The 22,942-nt window shown below is 63.2% G+C and overlaps 1 protein-coding gene across 1 annotated transcript in view; it reads left to right on the forward strand.

Annotated features, from left to right (window-relative positions):
• Positions 1–21,522, forward strand: part of Tmprss6 (transmembrane serine protease 6) — a 28,138-nt gene extending 6,616 nt beyond the window's left edge. The window contains exons 3-18 of the mRNA XM_048349423.1: positions 777–910; positions 1,252–1,319; positions 1,627–1,811; positions 2,076–2,117; positions 5,216–5,420; positions 6,652–6,788; positions 7,862–7,974; positions 8,135–8,244; positions 14,392–14,537; positions 14,888–14,986; positions 15,718–15,831; positions 18,674–18,790; positions 19,032–19,200; positions 19,856–20,127; positions 20,798–20,934; positions 21,262–21,522. Coding sequence (XP_048205380.1) covers positions 777–910; positions 1,252–1,319; positions 1,627–1,811; positions 2,076–2,117; positions 5,216–5,420; positions 6,652–6,788; positions 7,862–7,974; positions 8,135–8,244; positions 14,392–14,537; positions 14,888–14,986; positions 15,718–15,831; positions 18,674–18,790; positions 19,032–19,200; positions 19,856–20,127; positions 20,798–20,934; positions 21,262–21,420 — 2,207 coding nt within the window. The 3' untranslated portion in view covers positions 21,421–21,522. The remainder of the gene's footprint in view (positions 1–776; positions 911–1,251; positions 1,320–1,626; positions 1,812–2,075; positions 2,118–5,215; positions 5,421–6,651; positions 6,789–7,861; positions 7,975–8,134; positions 8,245–14,391; positions 14,538–14,887; positions 14,987–15,717; positions 15,832–18,673; positions 18,791–19,031; positions 19,201–19,855; positions 20,128–20,797; positions 20,935–21,261) is intronic.
• The last annotated feature ends 1,420 nt before the right edge of the window (positions 21,523–22,942 follow it).

Below are 22,942 nucleotides of genomic sequence, written 5' to 3' on the forward strand. Positions count from 1 at the left end.
CTTGCACTCTCACCTGGCTTTTTCTCTCAAGGCTGGCACTCTACCACTTCAGCCACACCTCCACTTCCAGCATTTGGCTGGCTAACTGGAGGTAAACTTTCAGATTTGTCTGCCTGGGCTGTCTTCAAACTAGGAAACTCCCGTCTCCGCCTCTCGGTGTCCTAAGTAGCTCGATTACAGACACGAGCCACCAACACCAGGCTGAATCTACTCCTTCTATCAGCCAGAATGGTTTGCAAGCTGGAAACTTGATGATATCAGCTTTGATTTAAGCCCTTCTTAGTTTCCTTTGTACTGGGGGTGAAACTCCAACACCACTGGGGACAGTGCAGCCTCATATGCCGCCCCCCCCTCCTTAATTCAGCCAAACAACCTTTCATAGTCCTGATGATTACCATGATCCCTCTGCCTCAGGCCCTCTGCACCTGCTGGAGGTGTACCGCCCTCCCATTCCCTCTTTCCAACTCGCACCGTCCCAGTTCACCAAGCTCATGGTCTATGCATACATTCCATGCGCCCGGGGAACCTGGCGAGTTGGGGGCTACACCGAGGAGCCGACCCACGACCTTGACCTTCTGGGCCCACGCGGCAGTCCTGAGCTCCACGTCACCCGTGCTCTGGATCTGTCACTGGGTGATGGTGACAATGACAAGGACGGTGCCTGGGAGACCGGGTGGAGGCCCAGCCCAGCCACGGGAGTTGTGCGGGAGGCAGGAGCCTGTCCCCTCTGTTCCCGTCCTGGGTGGTGACTCTGTGGGTGGCTCCTTCCTGCACAGGGTACAAGGCCGAGGTGACGGTCAGCCAGGTGTACTCGGGCAGCATCCGGGTCCTCAACCGCCACTTCTCCCAGGACCTGGCCCGCAGGGAGTCCAGTGCCTTCCGCAGTGAAACCGCCAAAGCCCAGAAGATGGTAGGCAATGGGGGGAGGGGGGATCGGCTGGAGAGAGGGGCCCAGGGGGCTGGTGGGGGTGCTCACGGGGCCACAGCTCCATTCAGGCACTTGGGGACTGGGTCTGGGTGACACACTGGCATCGGAGCCATAGGGTATTAAGAACAGCTGTTGTGCCTGGGAGGAGAGGAGGGGGCTGGGGGGGGGGGGGGGGAAGAAGCTGGAGTGGTGCAGGGGGAGGTGGTGTGTGGCATGAAAAGGTGGAGGGGACCAGGTGTGAGGTTGGTGGTGGGACTGTCAGGGGACTGACGGGATGGGGGGGGGGGGCGCGGCCACCAGCGGGGTGCTCTCCCTCCTTGCAGCTAAAGGAGCTCATCTCCAGCACCCACCTGGGCGCGTTCTACAACTCCAGCGCCGTCTACTCCTTCGGGTGAGTCTTCCGGGCCCCGGCAGAACCCCTGCCCGAACTCCAGTCCCCAGGGCGCAGCCAGAAGGGGCCTCGTGGCGCTGATGCATATGGAGACAGTGAGGGACGGAGTGGGCAGCACTGTGGATCCCTTTCCCCGAGTTTTCCCGAGTGCCTCAGTTTCCTCTCCTGTAGTGAGGGTGTGGGGGGTGGGGAGTCAAGACAGGGCTGGGAAACACTCCTGGTGGGGCCTGGGCCACGGCGTGGGATAGGGCAGGAGAACCGGAAGTCTCCCCCAGCCTCCTCTCCCCCCCACATCTGCCTGTCGTAGGGAGGGGCCCCTCACCTGCTTCTTCTGGTTCGTCCTCCAAATGCCGGAGCACCTCCGGCCCACGCTGAACCCCGAGGTGGTGCGCGAGCTGCTGGTGGAGGAGCTGCTGTCCGCCGCCAATAGCTCGGCCCCGGCTCCCTACAGGGAGGAGTACGAGCTGGACCCCGAGGGCCTGGTCCTCCTCGGTCAGTACTGGGAGGGGGGCACGTGCATGGACCTGCAAGACAGGGGCGGCCGTGCGTGGGAGGGGCTCAGAGGGACCCAGAGGTGACCCGGGCACCAGGCCAGAGAGCCTCACACCAGCCCCGCTCTGGTCCCGGGATCTCCCGATTGCCCCCTCCCCCCCCCACCCCCCACCCCCCCACCCCCGCGCCCCTGCTTTTTATTTTCCACTGCGTTTTTGGCTTTATGTTCCGTTCTTATTTGTTTGTCCCTTTCCCTTTTAACAGAAGCCAGCGTGAAAGACGTAGTTGAGCTGAATTCCACGCTGGGTACGAGACGTTTATTTATTTTGTTTGCTTACGTTCTCCCTTATCCTGCTTTCCTTTTGCGCTGACGCTTTCCTTGGCCTCCTTTTCTTCTCGGGGTAGGGGGGCGGTGAGAGGAGGGGAGGGGAGGTATGTGGTTCCTATCGTGGGTAACGGGGAGCCCTGGACCGGGACTCTGAGCGAGGCTGGCTGTGCTGGTGTGAACAAGTGTGTGTCTTGCGTGTGGGCGTGCGTAGCTGCTGCAGCGGGGGTGCCCTGGTGCACACGCGAGCGAGCGTGCCGCCCACGCCGCGGTCTGCAGACTCCTGGAGTTGTGCAGGGCCGCGTGTCATCCTGAACACAGGCCTTTCCGCGTGCAGATTCCTTTGATACCTTCTGGAGTTTTCCGCCCGGAGCTGTTGAGGCAGGAGGGAGAGAGGCAGGGGAAATCCTCCTTAGGCCTTTTTTTTCGATCTTCCCTTCCTCCTGACCTGTGATCACGAGCATGCGTGCTTAGAGCCGTGGTAGATACCCGTGGCTTCACCCCATACATAATCCTAGCTGCGTGTGCCAGGCTGAGAATGTGAAGGTCAAGATTTAATAAGGCCGGCCCAGCTAGAAAAGTTTAATGGGACTCCCCCCATCCCCCACCCCCCACCCACCCCGACACTTGTCAGCCTATAGCTGGGTGCGGTGGCCATGCGCTTGTCAGCCCCAAGCGACATGAGACGCCAAGACGAAGAGGATTGCAGGTCCAGCCCAGCCCGGGCAGAGACGTCCCCAGGACTCTTCCCCTGGGAGTGAAGCTGGGCGTGGTGGCCCATGGCGGTAGGCCCGGGGAAGCGATGAGGCCCATCTCTAAAATCACCCTCAAGAAAACACTATAGAGGCATCCAGCCACCCTAGCAAACCCAAAAGATCCCGAGTTAAAAAATGCAGACTGGGCACGGTGCTTTCCCAGCACAGGGAACTTACCCGGGGCTCAGAGATCTTCACCTGGCAGCCTCAGGATGTGCTGGCAGGTCTGTGGGGGGCCTGAGCACCCCAAAGAAACACTGACAGTGGTGCAGACAACGAAGCTGGGACTGCAGAGCATGGCCCATCCCTGCCCCAGGCCACCCCTGTGAGTTCTGAGAAGACCTCTTGTCCGCATCCTAGGCCTCATTTGTGGGGGGAGGGCTCTGCCCTGTCCTGACTAGATCTGCTGATCTTTCCCTGGGCGTAGTTTTTGATCCTTTGTCATCAAGATGCTGTCACCCGGTTCCTGTCCTTCCTGGATTCCAAGGGGATTGCAGGACAGAGAGACAGACAGACAGACACAGACACACACACACACACACACACACACACACACACACACACACAGAGACAGAGACTCAGAGGCAGGTGCGACATGGTGGCAGGGATGTCGAGCTTTTCTGCTGCCTTCTGTTAGCTGGTAGGCCCAAGATAGGACTGCATGCTTCTCAGCAAATGCAGATTCCAAGTCTACTACAGTCCCGGTCTAGTTTGTCTGCTTTGAAACGGCTCCCGTGGAAGGTCCCCGGCAGCATTGTCCCTCTGCTAGCGTGGTCGGCCTGGGATCACCCCAAGATGGCCCTGCGGGGCTTTGGTGGGAATTGAGGTGGAGGCGGGAAGGGCTGAAGCTAGGACCAGCTTCCCATCCGTGTGTTTACATTGGGGGGGGGGACAGGTGTGGCCTGGCCCGCACCAAGTGTTGCCTCTGGTGTGTGGGTGCCTCCATGTCTCTGGAAGTCCTTCTGTGCCTGCTGTTTGTCTCCGTGCCCACCGCTGGGGCCCTCTGGGAGCCCTTCCTCCAGGCCAGGGCCCTGGATGGCCCTTGGAGTTGTTCAGAGCAGATCCATCTGCCCAGGGAGGTCAGCATCCCATGTGTCGTGCTGGAAGAGCAGTCGGGCAGAGGAGGGGAGAACCGGCCGTGCCCCGGCCCGGGAATGGAGGTGAATGCAGGGCTGTGACCCCGAGAATAGGCCCACTGCAGGGAGGACCGAGCGGCTCTTCTCCTCAACTGGCTTCCTGGGTGGGCAACAGGCTCAGAGTTGGAAAGAAGGAGGAATCTGTGGGGTCCCCAGGTGAAGTGAATGCACAAGCCTTCACTTACTTCCTCCCTACAACCTGGGGTGTCAGGCTCCCCGACAGTGTGTGTGTGCGTGTGTGTGTGTGTGTGTGTGTGTGTGTGTGTGTGTGCCTCTCCCGGGGCTTGAACTCAGGGCTTTGTGCTCCTGCCGAGCTCTTGGGCTCAAGGCTGGCCCTCCTCCGCGTTGAGTCACGCCTTTAGCTTTTCGATGGTTAGTTGGAGATGAGAGTAGATTTGTCTGCCTGGGCTGGCTTCAAACCTAGACTCCCAGATCTCCGTTTTCTGATTAACAGCAGAGATCAAGACACGCCTCTTTCGAATGACTCCCCTCTCCCCCCCCTCCCCACCCCTCCCCAGCCCAGGAATTATTAAATGTGTTAGTTTGGAGCAAGGCTGGCGGGGGAAGGCAGCCGTCAGAGAGGCCCTGTCCCTTCCTCCTGCTCGCTGTCTCTCGGGGAACACCAGCGTGGGGGGGGGGGGGGGGGGGGGGAGGGGGGCGGGGACAGGAGCCAGCCTTCCTGCAGAGCGCCCAGCTTCCCTACTTCTGAGGCTGCGCTGGGGTTTAAAGGAGACATTGTGTGTTTCGGGGGGGGGGGGGGGTGGGGAGGGAGTAACCGTGTCTCCCTGTTGGGCCCTGGGCCGCAGGGAGCGTCTGTGGGCAGGAGCAAGGCCGTTCCAAGGTCCGTTCCCGACGTGGCCTCTGCTCCTACAGTGGTGACCCTCGGGCAGGGCCCTGAGCCCTCGCCTCCCGGGTCCTCATGGCCTGCCTCGTCTCTTATCGGCCATTGTCCTCCGTGTCCCCGGCCCGCGCCCTGCCCTCCCTCCCTCCCCCCCCCCCCAGCCCACAGAGTTGAGTGAGCTGACCGTGGAGGAGAGCGTGGGTGGGGGAGGGAGGGAGTGGGGGAGGGAGTGGACAGGGAGGGGAAGGGGAGACGGAAAGGTGGGCGGGGCATGTTGTGTGTGCCTTCCGATCTCCCTGGCTGTGCATCTGCCTGACCCCTCTGGGGTCCGTCCCCTCCCCCTCCAGGCTGTTACCGCTACACCTACGTGGGCCGGGGCCAGGCCCTCCAGCTGAAGGGGCCGGACCAGCTGGCGTCCAGCTGCCTGTGGCACCTGCAGGGCCCCGAGGACCTCATGCTCAAGCTCCGGCTCGAGTGGACGCTGGCCGAGTGCCGAGACCGCCTGGCCGTGTACGACGTGGCCGGGCCCCTGGAGAAGCGGCTCATCACCTCGTGAGTCCCGAGGGGTGGGGTGGGGGGGGTCAGAGGTCACAGTGCCCCTTCCCTCCTCCTATTTCCCCGGGGGACACCGGCTTCCTCCCTCCTGTGTATGTGGGGGGGGGAGGGGCCGCCGTGAGATCCATAGTTGGGGCAAAGGGAGCCAGGCAGCGGCGAGATGGGCGCGCAAGCGGGCACCGCGCCCCGTCTTTTGGAAGGTCAGACGCTCCCCAACTTCCCCGCCCCCGGGGTTTTCCACCGGGCATCCATCATTCATTCTCCAAGCAAACCGGTCGCCTCTCCGGCAGCCGGGCTCAGGCTCTAGGGCCCTCACCCAGAGGCTGAGGTGGGGAGGTTGGGGAGTGGGGGGAGGGGTGCTGAGCTGGTGGGGGGGGGCACCGCGGGGGCGGGGAGGAGCAGGTCAGCGCTGAAGGCTGACTGGGGAGGGGGCTGGGACAGGGTCCGTGGCCACCCCTGCAAGATGGGAAAGGCACTCCAGTGGGAGGAGGGCAATTCGAGGCCCACGGGGGGGGTGGGGGCGGGGGAAAGGGGGGCTCAGGTACTCACTCGCCCGGGCGCCTCGAGTTCCAGCACGGATGCTCCCGGCCAGGCCCTGAGCGGCTGTGGGAGGCAGGTGTCCAGCTTCCTGCATGTTGGTCTGTTTAGGGAAAGGCATGGAGGAGTCGGGGCACCCCTGGTAGGTGGGGAGCGCCCACTGGGGGGGTGGGGGTGGGAAGGGCCCACCGTGTGCCTGTCCGTGCCAGTGATAGGTGGGGCCCAAGTTTGTCCATCTGGAAAGGGATCAGTTGACCTCCGGGGAGGTGGAGCTGGGGAGACAGCTGGACGTCGGTGACTCTGGGATGCGAACACACACTAGCCTTGCTTGTTCAGAGCAGGTGCGGGGGGACCCCGGGACCCCGAGGTCACACACCTGTTCTCTCCCTGACCTAGTCCCCACAGAAGGTCAGGGGTCAAGGCTGGCAGCCTGGTCTCTCTGCCAGGAGGCCGAGGGGTCTGGGGGACCCCCAGTGGGTCACTGCGCTGCCACCGTGGATTGTGAGCTCCCAGCCTGGTTAGCTCCTCCTCTCTTTCTGGGGCGCTGGTTGACCTTCAGAGGGGCCCCCAGTTGGGTTCCCAGGACCCAGAGAGGGTGGACTAGGTGTACAGGTCCCCCCGTGTCCTCCCTGCCCCTGCTGTCCTCTTTCTGCCCTGGAACCTTCTCCGTTTCCCCCCCCCCCCCCGCCAGGGTCTATGGCTGCAGTCGCCAGGAGCCTGTGTTGGAAGTGCTGGCGTCGGGCGCCGTCATGGCCGTGGTGTGGAAGAAAGGCCTGCACAGCTACGTCGACCCCTTCACGCTCTCCGTGCAGCCCGTGGCCTTCCAGGGTGAGGAGGGGTGGGACGGACGACACACTCCCAGGAGAGAGAAGGTTCTAGAAGCTCCTTGGCTTCTCCCATCTTCTTCCTCACCCACCCCTTGGCCTTCGCTCTTCCCTCTTCTTCCCTCCTCTCCTCCCTTCCCTCCTCTCTGCCCTCACCACCACCCCCCCCCCGCCTCCTTCTCACTCTCTCCCCCTCCCGGCCCTGCTGGCCCTGTCTATCTGCAGGCTCAGCCCTTGGAGAAGGTGTCCAGGGCGGGTCTTCCCTTCCCACGCGACCCCTGGTCTCTCCCCACCCCACTGGCCCCCTCCTCCGGCCCTTGGTTCTCTTTCCCGCCCCATGCTGTGGCCCGCTGGCTTCTGGGCTGGCAGACTCCTTTCTGGAGCTGGAGAGGAGGCCTGCTTCCCCTCCCCTCCCCCATCCCTTCCTGCCCAGTGCTCCTCCCCTCCCCTTCCCCTCCCTTCCTGCCCAGTGCTCCTCCCCTCCCCTTCCCTTCCAGTGTCCTCCCCTCCCTCTCCCTTCCTACCCAGTGCCCATCCCCTCCGCCTCCCTTCCTGCCCAGTGCCCCTCCCCGCCCCCTCCCTCCCTGCCCAGTGCCCCTCCCTCGTGGGTCAATGCCAGGATGTCCAGCAGTGACCCCAGTCCCCAGCTGGCCTCTCCTGGGTTCTCTGGCACCGGCTGGAGGGGAGGCAGGGAGGAGACTGGAGAGGGGCCAGGGCCGCGGAGGGAGCCCCAGGTGACAGCCCAGCCTTCCTCTCCCTCCTTGTCTTAGAACAGGGGACAGGCCCCCCCCACCCCCGCACCCCCAGCTGCCACAGCCTAGCCTGGCGGGCTGGCAGACCCGTCTGCGCACTGCCCGGTGCTGAGCCACCGCTGGCGTGGCTGGTGTTCACGGAGCACTTCCGGTGTCCCCACTCTGCGGACGAGGAGACCGAGGCTGGCCCGCACGCAGGCAGCCACCGCAGAGCACGGGCTTTGCCGTTCCGGTGGGGGGGCCTCACCGCCGGCCCCCACCTGACGGGCGGCGTGGTGGGTGGGGGAAGGACCCGGCCTCACCCGATGGCCGTTCTCCCGCCCAGCCTGCCAGGTGAACCTGACACTGGAGGGCCGCCTGGACGTGCAGGGCGTCCTCAGCACCCCCTACTTCCCCAGCTACTACTCGCCCAGCACCCACTGCTCCTGGCACCTCACGGTGAGCCCGCCCCCTCCGCACACCCGCCCTCCGCGGCCCCCCTCCCCCGGCCTCGGGACCCAGGACGGGACGGGGAGTGTCCTGCCTGTGACCAGGGCCTCCTGTTTGTTCTGACCCGTGGACCAGTGGTCCGCCTTCTGTCTGTGTTGTTCTCTCCCAGGTGCCTTCTCTGGATTACGGCCTGGCCCTGTGGTTTGACGCCTATGCACTGCGGAGGCAGAAGTACGACCTGCCCTGTACCCACGGCCAGTGGATGATCCAGAACAGGAGGTACCACCGCTGCGGGGACCCTTGTTCCTCCCCCTCCCCCAACAGATGCCCACCCAGGGGGCTGAGGCCGGGTACCACCTCTGGTCCCATCCCCCCCCCCCCTCTGCTGAGAGGCCTTGTACACACTTCAGATGCCTTGGGTTGGGTGGCATCTCAGTGAGGGCCGACCCCACTGTGGGGAGGAGGGGGAGCCCGAAGCCGCCATTGCTGAACAGGGGTGGGGAGTGCCCCAGGTGGGAAGGCTCATCTTGACCTCCCTTCCCCTGCGGGGGCTCTTGGGCTCTGACCAGTGAACCTTAGAACTCAACGCTAGACTGCTTGGCTTCTTGGCTTCACACATGTTGAGCCTGGAAGATTCAGTATGGCGGCTTGGGAAGGCTGGGGCTCTCCGGGGTTCTGTGGACTGCTACCTTGCTGATGCTTGTCCAGCTCAAAGGTCCAGCCAGAACCAAGGTGGCGGGAAGGGCGGCACTTCAGCGAGGTGGCTCCGCCCCGGGACTCCCAGAACGCTCTCCGGACTGAGACTAGAGAGTGGGAAACACTGTGTCCTGGGTCTGGGCTATGGGGTGACAAGCTGGGAATGGGACTCAGGTCTGGGTTATTGGGGTGACAGGCTTGCTGGGACTCGGTCTGGGCTGTTGGGGTGACAGGCTGGTGCGGAGACTCAGGCCTGGGCTGTTGGGGTGACAGGCTGGTGCGGGGACTCAGGTCTGAGTTATTGAGGTGACAGGTTGGCGTGGGGACTCGGGTCTGGGCTGTTGGGTGACAGGCTGGTGCGGGGACTCAGGTCTGAGTTATTGAGGTGACAGGCTGGCACGGGGATTCGGGTCTGGGCTGTTGGGGTGACAGGCTGGTGCGGAGACTCAGGCCTGGGCTGTTGGGGTGACAGGCTGGTGCAGGGACTCGGTCTGGGCTGTTGGTGTGACAGGCTGGTGCTGGGACTTGGTCTGGGCTGTTGGGGTGACAGGCTGGTGCGGAGACTCAGGCCTGGGCTGTTGGGGTGACAGGTTGGTACGGGGACTTGGTCTGGGCTGTTGGGGTGACAGGCTGGTGCAGGGGCTCAGGCCTGGGCTATTGGGGTGACAGGCTGGTGCTGGGACTTGGTCTGGGCTGTTGGGGTGACAGGCTGGCGTGGGGACTCGGGCCTGGGCTGCACTCCCCACACACAGGAGTAGGGGCATTTGTGGCCTGGCCGCCCTGTTCTTCACGGCCCCTTGCACCCACCCAGGCTGAGGGGTGCGGGGCTCCTCGCCCCTCTGTGTCAAGTGTGGAGCAACAGGAGCGGGCTCTGGATGTCGTTCTGCGAATGGAGGCGCAGAGCTCGGCTGGGCCTGCTCTCACAGTCGACTCTGGTGTCTCAGAGGCCCCGGGGGGTGGTGATGGGGGGGTGTGCGGGGAAGAGGTGGGGCTTGGCGCCTGTGAGCCTCGTGGGGAGCGGTCCTGGGCACGGGGCTCCTCAGAGCTGGTCTTCAGGGGGCTCAGCGCCCAGAGCGGACATCGGCAATGGGCACCTCCCTAGGAACCGGAGAGCAGGCACCGGGTGAGGCCACGCCCGGCCTGTCCTGCACCGTCTCCCACTGCAGACAGAGGGACGCCAGCGCGTCGCCCCTGTGGCCGGGAGGAGCTGGGCGGGGATGGGGGATGGGCTCCCCAGATTTTGTTGTTTGTTTGTTTGTTTGCCATGGCTGGGTTTGAATTCAGGAGTAGGTACCTGCCAGGCAGGCGCTCTACCACTTGAGTCATGCCTGCAGTCCAGTGTTGCTTTAGTGATTTTTCAGGCAAAGTTTCCAGTTCTTCCTCGGGGCTGCCTGGGCCTTCATCTTCCTACCTCTGCCGCGCACGTAGCTGCGATTACAGGCCTGCGTCGCCATAGCTGGAGTTTTGTTGTGGAACCCAGGCGGGAAACCCTTCATTAAAAGTAACCAAGGGCTGAGGTGGAGCCACAGGCCCGAGTTCCACTCCAGCAGGGAACGGGGGGGGGGGTCTCCCCCCAACCCCCATCATTTCTCACCCTTGGAGCTAACGGTGTGTGATGCCCTGGTCATCCATCCTAGTCCTCACCCTTGAGTGGGTGGGGTGGGGGGAACTGAGGCCCAAGGAGGGCTGAGGTCTGTCCTTGTCTTCTCTGTCTTTAAGTGCTGGGGATGGATTTCAGGGTGAGTGACGGGGGGTAGGGGTGAGGACAGGGCGAGGCCAGGCAAGACCCTGCATTCCCCCCTCCCTGCAGGTAGAGGATGCTCACGGGGACATCTGGCCATTGGGGTTCTTCTGAGCACCCCTGCGGTCTGTGGGGTAAGCGTGAAGGGGACCGGAGCAGAGCCGCCCCCAGTCCAGAACACTTCTGCTTCCTACTTGGGCAAGGACTCACCTCTCCCGGCTGTGGCGGGGGGGGGGGGTGGGAGGAGGGGGAGGGGGGAGGGAGGGCCTGTCTCAAAGATGAGCACGAGGGCTGGGGGTCGCTCAGCGGCAGGGCACCTGCCTGGCGTGCGTCAGGCCCTGGGTTCCATACCAAAACGTGGTAGACAGATGGATGGATGGATGAGTGATAGGTAGACGGTTAAAAAGCCAGTGCCACGAAGCAGCCCTTCTCCTGTGGAGGAGTGGACCACGCAGGCCCAGACACAGCCCAGCTCCACACGGAGCTGCTCCCTGGCCCTCCGTCAGCACCATGCATGCATTAATTCACCCAGTGCCTGGCGTGGAAGGGAGGTCCCAGGCTAGCCCTCCTTGGGGTGCCGTGGGGTTTGATAACGATCACCCCATAATCAACCCAGTGCTGGGAAGTTCTGTGGCTGAGCTAGCACTTGCTGGAAAATCTGCCCTGTGGGTGGTGGAGGCAGGACGGGGGAGCAGTGGGGAGGGGCAGGAAGGGCTGGGGGCGGGGTTCTGGGGGGTGCGGAGGCCCGATGGCCCTCAAAGAGATCAGGGCAGAGGGGTCAGCGCCCGCAGCTGGCGGCATGTGGGTCAGAAGGGCTGCCCGTGCCCCTTGACTAACCCTCTGCCACCCACTCCTGACTTCTGCTTTCCCCCTGGCCCGCAGAGCACCGGTGCCCTTTAGTGACTTGTTCTGCTGACATCTGCCTCCTGGCTGCCTGCTTTCCTAGAACTCTCTCTCCCCGGGTAGCTCAGGCCCCCCCCCCCCCCCCCGCCTTCCCGGAACCTGCCCCTGGCCGGCTTCCTCTGCTGTGACGTCTCTCTCTTGTGATCTGCCCAACCCTTTCTGTCACCACCAGCCACGAGGTCAGGTAGAGCTGCAGCCCTGCCCCCCCCAGGCCTGATCCTTCTCCTTCCCCAAGCCCCTGGAGGGCCGGCAACCCCGGGTAGCCACACCATGCCTAGTGCCCGGGCTGACAAAGACACTGCCAGCACCTGGGGCCCAGCCCACAGCTGGCCGTGTCAACACAGGTGTTCCTAGAAACCCTCTGCTCAGGTCCTACCTGGAACGGGGCCGGGTCACGCCAAGCCGGGGTCACATCCCCGAAGTGGTGCCACCCTCCCGTCCCTCCGCCCACGCTCCCTCCCTCCTCCCCATGCCCTTCCTTCCATCCAGCGGCCACCCAGTGGTTCTTCCCCAGAAAGGGGCAGGGGCCAGGTTTGCTCAGTGGCACCCCCTGGTGGTGCCTGGTTCCTGGTCGGTGCAGCCCGGCTGTGAGTCTCCCGGCCCTTTTCCCTCCTTGACCATGACGGATCTCATACAGCAGATTTTCCTTATGTGGATTGTATACCCATAGTGACAGCCTTCTTTTTTTTTTTTTTTTTTTTTTTTTTTTTTTTTTTTTGGCCAGTCCTGGGCCTTGGACTCAGGGCCTGAGCACTGTCCCTGGCTTCTTCCCGCTCAAGGCTAGCACTCCGCCACCTGAGCCACAGCGCCGCTTCTGGCCATTTTTTGTATATGTGGTGCTGGGGAATCGAACCTAGGGCCTCGTGTATCCGAGGCAGGCACTCTTGCCACTAGGCTATATCCCCAGCCCTGTGACAGCCTTCTTAAACCTGAGAAAGTTATGAAATATTTGTTAGAGTAGTCCCTGTGGTCTACAGCCTCTCCTACCTATGGTAAGCTGTGATCTAAAAATAGTGAGTGGAAGATCCCAGCAATAATTGATGAATGTTCAGTATCTTTTACATTTTCATAACTGCTCCATTTTGTTCTCAGTTATTACCATCAACAGGCTTCGCTAAATTATGTAAATACATGTGATAACTACACGTGATATATGACCTTATATATGATACCTATATATTTTATGCATGTACACCTAACATATCATATATATTCAAGGGCAGCTACTGTAATTCCTTTAAAGTGACCACATGCCCGTGAAATGTTAACCAAAGTAACATTTGATGAAAAGAAATTATATTTCTCCAAGCCAAAAAATTTCAGGATGCAAATACCATTTTCCATCCTTGTGTTCCTGTCTTGACGGAGTGGCCTAATCGGCCGCAAATGCGTCTTCCTGTCTGCGTCAGCCTTCAGTTGGTTATGCTAGCGTATACTGCATTTCTGGGAAGCTGCACGGTGGTTGTTGAGAGAGAAGCGGGGCAGACGAAGCACGTGAACCCTGAGTATCACGGTGAAAACGACGTTTGGCCCCCCTAGGGTTCCCTGGACTGCACTTTGAGAATGGCTAGTGGGATGGACCTGTGGAAAGGCTGGGGCTTTGGCCTGGCCTCGGTGGCAGGGGTGGAGGTTCGGGTGGGTGGGGGTGCAGGAGGTTCATGGGGCAGTGAAAAGGGGGTCCCCAGTCCCCCTGGGGTCCTGCGGTGCGGAGCTGGGAATCCTCACCTTTCTGGGTGCTTCCCCCAGGAGCTTCTCTGCTGGGCTGAAGACTCTGCCCCCTGCGGGTGGAGTTGCCCCAAGTGCCTGGGGTCAGGTGGCCGAGGGGCAGGCGTGAGGCTGAGCCCCGGCTCCGCACGGGGGAGTGAGGATGGGTTCACTGTTTACTGACTGTCAAGGGCTCCTCTTGTTGTGGATTTTCTTTTGTTTTTGGTGGTTCATTGGAGATAGGAGTCTCATGGACTTTCCTGCCCGGGCTGGCTTTGAACTGCCATCCTCAGATCTCAGCCTCCTGAGTCGTTAAGATGACAGGCGGGAGCCACCGGTGCCCGGCCTGTTGTGGAGTTCTGAGGGAGCACAGGCCTTGGGGCCAGGCAGTCTGCTGTGGGGGACGGTGGTTTGCATGATGGATAACCCCATTGTACAGGGACACCCCCTGCGCCCCCCCCAACGCCGGAACCTGGCTCTTTCTACTTTCCCTTCCGTGGCATTTCAGCCCTCCTGCGTTTGGGGTACGGCTCCCACCTGAAAGTCAATCCTGTGGGCTTGCGGGGTGCTCCCTTCCCTGGGGGTCGTCGCCGGGGGCGGATGGGGGCATTCTCCCTTGGGATGGACGAGCAGCTCTTCTGTGGGGAGCGCCCAGCCGCTGGGCGGTGGCCCCACTGCTCTGTGACATGACAGATCCTTGGGTGTCCTGCCCGTGCCCCCAGGTGGGGAGTCTCCCACCGGCCTCTGCGGGGCTGTTTCCTTGTGGAAGCCCCCCACCCACTTGAACAGAGCTCTTCAGAGTTTCTCCTGGGGCTTCAAGGGCCCCAGGGATAGCGGGGTCACCTGGGTGTGGCCGTGCTTGGAGACCCGACTGTGGGCTCTGTAACGGGGTGGACTCCCCCTCCTGCACTGAGCCCAGAGAGTCTAGGGAGCCAGCCCGTGCTGGAATGGGGAGACTGCACCCCTCACCCCACATAGGCCGGGCACAGTCAGGCAGTCAGGACCCCTCGCTTCCTCTGACACGGAAGCTTTTGCCTGACCCCAGGTGGACTCAGTGATCATTTCCTGATCAAACGACCAAGAGAAGTGAGCTTCAGAGACAGCCCGCCCTGCTAGTGTCGGCTCGCCCGTGCCTGGCTGGAGTCTAGACCGTGAATGGATCCTCCAGGCCGGGAGGGTGGGGGGGGGGGGCGAAGGTTCTCCAGCAAGGGAATGGCCTAGCCAGGCTGCTTTCTAGAAGGTAGCTCTGAGGGTGAGGAGACACCGAGAGGAGGAGCAGGGGTTGGGGTGCGGCTCCCCGTGGCTGGCTCCCCCGTCCTGTGGCCTGCCTCTCGCTGGGAAAGCAGCCCTCGCGTCCCTGAGTCGCCTCTGGTCCCCCCTAGGCTGTGTGGCCTGCGGACCCTGCAGCCCTACGCCGAGAGGATCCCCGTGCTGGCCTCGGGGGGCATCACCATCAACTTCACGTCCCAGATCTCGCTCACGGGGCCCGGCGTGCAGGTGCACTACAGCCTGTACAACCAGTCAGACCGTGAGTGCAGCAGGCGGGGCACGGGCCCCGTCCCCGAACCCACCCCCCACCCCCCCCCACCCCCACCCCCGGCCCTCCTGGACAGGGGGAGACGGCGTTGTGCGCGCGCACGTGAGCGCGCAGACTCACGGCTTTGCGCGGTAGCACGCTCGGGCTGTCCTGTGTGTTCAAGAGCAAACACACTCTCTCCTACGCACAAGCATGTGTGGTGCATGTGTGTGCCCGAAGGGTCATGTGCCCGGGTGCCCAGAAGCACATGCACGTGTGGGGACAGAGGGGCACGTGTGCGCGCGGCCGTGCATGTCCTAATGGCGTCGTCTTGGCTCCCACGGCCGCACGCGGGCCCCCAGCCTGCCCTGGAGAGTTCCTCTGCTCTGTGAACGGCTTGTGTGTCCCTGCCTGTGACGGGATCAAGGACTGCCCGAATGGCCTGGATGAGAGAAACTGTGGTGAGCAGGCCTGCCTGCCCAGCCCTCCTCTCCCCCCCCCCCCCCACTTCCCTGTGGGACAGGGACAGGGACAGACTGGGTCTCCCGGCATGGTGATGCTCCTCAGGCCAACACCCCAGCCAGCTGTCCTGGCTAGGCCTCCCCAAAGGAGCTGAGGGTGGGGGGTGGGTAGGGAGGGCCGGGCCATGAAGGGGGAGGCTGCTAGGCCAGGGGCCCTCAGGGACCATCAGCCAAGGGGAGGCTTCTCCTTCCCTCCCACACCGGGAGCGCGGACAGGTAGCTGTCCGTCTTCCCGCCTGGGCCTCGGGTGGAGCTCAGGGTCCTGCTGCTTCTCCAAGCCCAGGCTGCTTTGCCACAATAGCTCTCGCCTCCATTCTGGCTCCTTCCCCTATAGCCGCCATCCAGGCGGCCAGGCAGGAGATGCCCCCACCGCACCCCTTCGGTGTTCAGTCTGTGGGGAGAGAGGTCAGAGAAGGGGATGCGCACCCCTGTGGGGGAATCCACCCACCGAGGTGCTGGGAAAGGGCTCCTTGCCTGGTGCTCAGCCAGGTGACCCGGGACAGGTCCTGTCCTGTCTGCTTCCACTGGTGTAAGGAGGGTCTCAGAAGGTTGCTGTGAGACCCAGGTGCCCAGAGTGGAGGATCTGAGGTTGGTACTGTGGGGTACAGTGCACACGCCAGTCCCAGCCTGGCCCTCGGCCTCCTCCCACCTGCCCCACTCCGTCCCCACAGTCTGCAGAGCCACATTCCGGTGCCACGAGGACAGCACGTGCGTCTCACTGTCCAGAGTCTGCGACCAGCAGCCCGACTGTCTCAACGGCAGCGACGAGGAGCAGTGCCGGGAAGGTAGGGAAGGGCCCGGCCGCACTCCAGCCCTCTGCACGCTTCCTCTTGTGCCAGCAAGCCCACTGTCCATCCACCCACCTACCCATCCATGCGTCCATCCATCTATCTACCACTCAGCTACTCACCCTACCTACCCCCCGCCCATCATAATCCATCCATCCATCCCATCTATCCACCTCATTATCTGTCCACCCCCCCACCCACCTCATCCATCCATCCATCCACCCATTCCATTCCATCCATCGATCCATCCACCCACCCACCCACCCACCTTATCTATCCATCCATACAGCTACCCACCCTACCTACCCCCTGCCCATCACCCACCCACCCACCTCATCCACGCATCCATCCATCCATCAATCCATCCACCCACCCATCCATTCATCCACTTGTCCATCCACCCACCTATCCATCTGTGCATCCATCCATCTGTTCATCACTCAGCTACTCACCCTACCTCCCCCCGCCCATCATAATCCATCCATCCATCCCATCTATCCATCTCATTTATCTGTCCATCCATCCATCCACCCACCCACCCACCTCATCCATCTATCCATCCACCCATCCATCCACCCACCCACCCACCTCATCCATCCATCCACCCACCCATCCATTCCATTCATCCATCCACCCACCCACCCACCTCATCCATCCATCCATCCACCCACCCACCCACCTCTTCCATTCATCCACCCACCCACCCACCTCATCCATCCATCCACCCACCCACCCACCTCATCCATCCATCCACCCACCCACCTCATCCATCCATCCATCCATCCATCCATCCACCCATCCATTCCATTCATCCATCCACCCACCCACCCACCTCATCCATCCATTCATCCACCCACCCACCCACCTCTTCCATTCATCCACCCACCCACCCACCTCATCCATCCATCCACCCACCCACCCACCTCATCCATCCATCCACCCACCCACCTCATCCATCCATCCATCCATCCATCCATCCATCCATCCATCCATCCACCCATCCATTCCATCCATCCATCCACCCACCCACCCACCTCATCCATCCATCCACCCACCCCCCCACCTCATCCATCCATCCACCCACCCCCCACCTCATCCATCCATCCACCCACCCATCCATTCCATTCATCCATCCACCCACCCACCCACCTCATCCATCCATCCATCCACCCACCCACCCACCTCTTCCATTCATCCACCCACCCACCCACCTCATCCATCCATCCACCCACCCACCCACCTCATCCATCCATCCACCCACCCACCTCATCCATCCATCCATCCATCCATCCATCCATCCATCCATCCATCCACCCATCCATTCCATCCATCCATCCACCCACCCACCCACCTCATCCATCCATCCACCCACCCCCCCACCTCATCCATCCATCCACCCACCCACCCACCTCATCCATCCATCCACCCACCCATCCATTCCATTCATCCATCCACCCACCCACCCACCTCATCCATCCATCCACTCACCCACCCACCTCATCCATCCATCCATCCACCCACCCACCGACCTCATCCATTCATCCATCCATCCACCCACCCACCTCATCCATCCATCCATCCATCGACCCACCCATCCATTCCATCCATCCACCCACCCACCCACCTCATCCATCCATCCATCCACCCACCCACCCACCTCTTCCATTCATCCACCCACCCACCCACCTCATCCATCCATCCACCCACCCACCCACCTCATCCATCCATCCACCCACCCACCTCATCCATCCATCCATCCATCCATCCATCCACCCATCCATTCCATCCATCCATCCACCCCCCCCCACCTCATCCATCCATCCACCCACCCCCCACCTCATCCATCCATCCACCCACCCATCCATTCCATTCATCCATCCACCCACCCACCCACCTCATCCATCCATCCACTCACCCACCCACCTCATCCATCCATCCATCCACCCACCCACCCACCTCATCCATTCATCCATCCATCCACCCACCCACCTCATCCATTCATCCATCCATCCACCCACCCACCTCATCCATCCATCCATCCATCCACCCACCCATCCATTCCATCCATCCATCCACCCACCCACCCACCTCATCCATTCATCCATCCATCCACCCACCCACCCACCTCATCCATCTATCCATCCACCCACCCACCTCATCTATCCATCCATCCACCCATTGATCCATCCACCCACCCACCCACCTCATCCATGCATCCACCCACCCACTTCATCCACGAATCCATGTATCCATCCATCTACCCACCTCATCCATCCATCCATCCGTCCACCCACCCATCCATTCATCCACCCACCCACCCATCCATCCATTCACATACAATCATCCATCCACCTGTCCATCCACTCACCTATCTATCCATGCATCTGTCCATCTATCCATCAGCCAGCTGGCCAGCCACCATGCTTACCCTCTTGCTCATTACCTATCCAGCCATCCATTCACCCACCCCACTCATCCGTCTTCTGGTCTTCAACATCACCCTGTCTGTCCATCGTTTTGTACAATCACTCATTCAGCCGCCCATTTACTAACCTGTCCAACTGTCTCTGTTCCTGTCCACACTACATTGCTGTATGTTCAGTAGCTCCCATCTGAAAGAGACACATAGACTTGCTCTCCTACCAGCTTGGGGTGGGGAGCCATGTCCTACCTGTGGAAGAGCCCGAGGGAGGCTCTGGGGACTCTTCCGGGTGATCAAGAACCGCCCCCCTTGTGTCCTGGTCTCTCCTGGTGCCATTTTCCTGGGCCTCACTTTGGAAGGGTTCCTTGGGGCTCAGAGACCCACCTCTGGTGGCCCGCCCCCACCCCTCCACACCAGGAGTGCCTTGTGGGACCTTCACCTTCCAGTGTGAGGACCGGAGCTGCGTGAGGAAGCCCAACCCGCAGTGTGACGGGCAGCAGGACTGCAGGGATGGCTCTGATGAGCTCCACTGCGGTGAGCACTACCTGCTGGGGGCGTGGCAGGGGGGCAGGCTCTCCCCCAAGCTGGAGGGGGAGAGGGCATGGCAGGGGGGGGGTGGGCGGGGAACTGGGAGAGCTGAAGGGGTGGGGCACGGCAGGAGGTCCTCCTGGGACCGCTGGAGGGAATCTCTCACCACCTCTGGATGGCCTCTTGCTCCCTTCCCTTCCTTCTTTCTCTGTCCCTCTTTCTCCCCCCTCCCACCCCCTCCCCACAGACTGTGGCCTCCAGGGGCCTTCTAGCCGCATTGTGGGCGGGGCGGTGTCCACGGAGGGGGAGTGGCCGTGGCAAGCCAGCCTTCAGGTTCGAGGCCGGCACATCTGTGGGGGGGCCCTCATCGCGGATCGCTGGGTGGTCACGGCAGCCCACTGCTTCCAGGAGGATAGGTGAGAGGGAGCGGAGGGAAGGCCGGGGAGGAGTCCCGGGCCTGCGCCTGGCTCCGCCCAGTGTTGCCTGCATATGGCTTAACCCCTCTGGGCCCTTCTTGTGGCATCTGCCTTTCGGCGGGTCTGTGACTCATTCCCTCCATGGTCCACCTGTTCCTTCACCCAGCAGTATTTGCTGTGCCAGGTGGCTCTCTAGCGCCCTCTACAGGCACCTGCTTGCCTTCTCCCGGTCCGTGTCTTTAACCCTGCTCCCAACACCCCACCGTCCTCCAGGTGAAGGGAGGCCCCTCCCCCACCCCACCCCACAGGGTGCTGAACGAGGCACCCAGGGGTCGGTGGGCAGCTCGGGAGGAGGAGGAGGAGCCTGGGGTCCCAGCAGCCCCAGTCTGTAGAGAACTAGCTGGGGGGGGGGGGGTGCCTGCCACTGGGCTGGTTCTGCTACATCCCCCATCTCAGGGGTTCCTGTTCATGACACACTCGCCCAGGGAGGGGTGAATGGGGGCCGAGAGGGGGCAGAGCGCTCTGCACCGCGGCCACCGCCTCGCTGGAGGCAGGGAAGGGGCGGGGAGGGAGGGAGGGCGGGCTCCCGGTGGCGGGCGGGCGCGGGCGGGGGTGGCTGGCTGTCACAAGGGCGCCTTCCCGCCCCCCCCCCCAGCATGGCGTCGCCCGCGCTGTGGACCGTGTTCCTGGGCAAGGTGCGGCAGAACTCGCGCTGGCCGGGCGAGGTGCCCTTCAAGGTGAGCCGCCTGCTGCTGCACCCCTACCACGAGGAGGACAGCCACGACTACGACGTGGCCCTGCTGCAGCTGGACCACCCCGTGGTGCGCTCCGCCACCGTGCGCCCCGTCTGCCTGCCTGCTCGCTCCCACTTCTTCGAACCGGGCCTGCACTGCTGGATCACAGGCTGGGGCGCCCTGCGGGAGGGCGGTGAGAGAGGCCACGAGGCGGGGGGGGGGGTGCGGGGGGAGGGCACGTGCCCAGCGGGAGGTGGCACAGGTGCCCGCCTGGGCCCGGAGGAGGCTGGGGTGGGCCCCAGGGCTGCGGAGGCTTTTAGGGAGTCAGATCGGTAATGCGATCGCAGGCCCTGCCCTCGACCCTCTTTCCTTCTGGAAGGATCTGGGTCACTGGGCATGTGCAGGGGACGCAGGGACAGGCTAGGGACTCCTCTGCTCACCGACACACACGGAGAGGGAGGTCTTCAGCAGTGCTGACTGGATTTGGGGTGGGGGGTAGGGCTCCGGGAAGCCAGGGACGTGCATTAGGGCGCATTCTGTGGATGATAATCAGACTCGAGCGTCTGCAGCCCTGCTCTGAAACCTCAGGGGTGTGGCTTTAAACATGGGTGCGGCACCACCAGTGATTTCAGATCTGGGGGGGCGGGGGCAGCTATTGCTGGGGGGGGGGGTCAGACCCAGAGCCTGGTACATGCTGGGCAAGCGTTCTACCACTGAGCCACACTTCGACCCCCTAGGGGAGGGTGGACAGAGCAGGGGAGACCAAGGGACCTGCCCTGCCCACCCCCGAGATGAGCATCACGGGAGAAAGGGCAGGGGCTCCCGGAGCCTCGGGCCTCATGTCTGCCCTGCCCTGGCTGCAGGCCCCACGAGCACCGTCCTGCAGAAGGTAGACGTGCAGCTGGTCCCCCAGGACCTGTGCAGCGAGGCCTACCGCTACCAGGTGACCCCGCGCATGCTCTGCGCCGGCTACCGCAACGGCAAGAAGGACGCCTGCCAGGTGACTTCCGCGGGGTGCGAGGGCATGGGAAGCTGGGGGGGTGGGCGGGCGGGTCTCAGCTCCATCCCAGACCTGCCCCTTGCCACTCAGCGCTGGGTCTGGGGTCAGGCAGGGCAGAGGCCAGCTGGAGGAAGGGAGGGCGGCCCCCGCAGACGCAGAGGCAGCACAGGGATGGGGGGACACGCGGCCCGGAGCCCCTGGCAGCCAAGCTGGGCTGGTCTTGGGGGTGGGGAAGGGTGTCAGGAGGCAGTTTCTAGGGGTTGGGGTCACCTCTGGAGCCCGGAGGCAGGGCACCCTCACCCTGACACAACCGCCTGTTCCTCCCAGGGTGACTCCGGGGGTCCGCTGGTTTGCAAGGAGCCCAGTGGCCACTGGTTCCTGGCCGGGCTGGTCAGCTGGGGCCTGGGCTGTGGGCGGCCCAACTACTTTGGCGTCTACACTCGCATCACGGGAGTGATCGGCTGGATCCAGCAGACACTGACCTGAGGAGCGGGCCTGGCCTAGGAGCCCCGGGTCCCCACCAGGCCCAGGAACAAGTATTCTGGAGACGAGCGGCCCTGCAGAGGCTGGAGTGGAGTCCTGACCCCTGCCATGGGGTGGCTGGGGGAGAGGAGGGCTGGGCCCAGCAGGGCTCCTCCCCCACTCCCCCTCCCCCGCTGACTCGGGGCGGGGCTTTGGCTGAGGGTGCTGTTTCCTTCCAGGTCCCTGCTTCAGTGTCAAAGATCCCTGTCCCCATGGGCATGCAGAGCCACCCCGGGGGGGGGGGGGGCAGCAGACTCCAGCCTGGGAGGTGCCTGGCACATCTTGGGGGAGTGGGGTGGGGTGTGCAGGGGACCCCCCCAGAGCCTTGGGGAATGCCAAGGGGACCGGCTGCCATGTAAGCCAAAGGGTGGCACCAGCCCCACCCACAGGGCCCTGCCCACCTGAGCCTTCCTGCTTCACTGGGGACCAGCTGCCTGCCCTGTGAATAAAAGGCTGACCGAGCCTGCCTGGCCTCCGAGGCCCCGCACCGCCTCCTGCCCCTACCCGCACAGACCCGCGGTCCCCGTGGAGCCTCCAGAATATGGCCGGGGTCCCTGCGGAACCTCCAGGAAGGCCAGGGGTGGCTTTAGAGAGGGACAGAGTGGTAGCCCCTTCAGGAACCTCGAGTCAGCAAGCACCGGACAGGACAGGGTGGTCCTCACGGGGGTGCACCAGGGCTGGGTCTCTGGGTCAGCATGCCCCTCCCCTCCACACCCCTGCACCTGGCGACCGTTCCAGGGGCCGGAGAAGATCTGGATGCGGGCGGTGAGGGAGAGCTATCTGGGGGACGCATCGTGGGCTGGGGTTCAGGGGCAGCCAGGGGACATGAGACCATCCCAGGAGGCAAAAGCACGGAGCCCCGGGGGGCTGTGGCACATGGGGGATCCCGCAAGCTGGTGCTGGAGAGGACAGGTGGAGTGGGGCTGTGGCGGTGTGTGGGGCAGAGGGGGCCCCCCCCAGAGAACAAGGTGAGCTACAGGGACCCCGGAAGGCAGGCTGGCTGCAGCAGCAACAGGAACTGGCTGAGGTTTTCCAGCCACCATGGGCCCCAGTGGGCTTCCAGGAGGACAGGCCCCAGCCGGGTGGGGGTGGGCTGGAGGGTGGTTTAGGGCCTGGGGGGCTGGAGACCCCTGGGCTCCAGAGGAGCAGGCTGGGGACGGGCCAGGGACGCCGGAGGGAGGGAGGGGAGCCCTGTCAGAAGTTGAGGCGCCAGGCGAGGGGAGGGGGAGGCCGTGAGGAAGAGGACGCGACAGGGGAGGTGGAAGAGCATGGGGGCGGGGATACGCCCTGGGTCCCCATTTCCGGGGGGGGGGGGGGGAAGGCTTCGGCCTCTGGCCCCTGGGCAGAGCGCTGGGCCACGTCTCAAGCTCTCCTCCCAACACACAGCCAGCCGAGTGGCTGGGCGAGGGCCCCGGCCTCCGCAAGCCCAGCCCCTGGGTCGCTGCGCCCTACCCCGGCCCACAGAGGAGGCAGCCAGGCCGGGCTT

Source organism: Perognathus longimembris, chromosome 1 (assembly GCF_023159225.1).
Source record: "Perognathus longimembris pacificus isolate PPM17 chromosome 1, ASM2315922v1, whole genome shotgun sequence".
Classification (NCBI taxonomy): domain Eukaryota; kingdom Metazoa; phylum Chordata; class Mammalia; order Rodentia; family Heteromyidae; genus Perognathus; species Perognathus longimembris.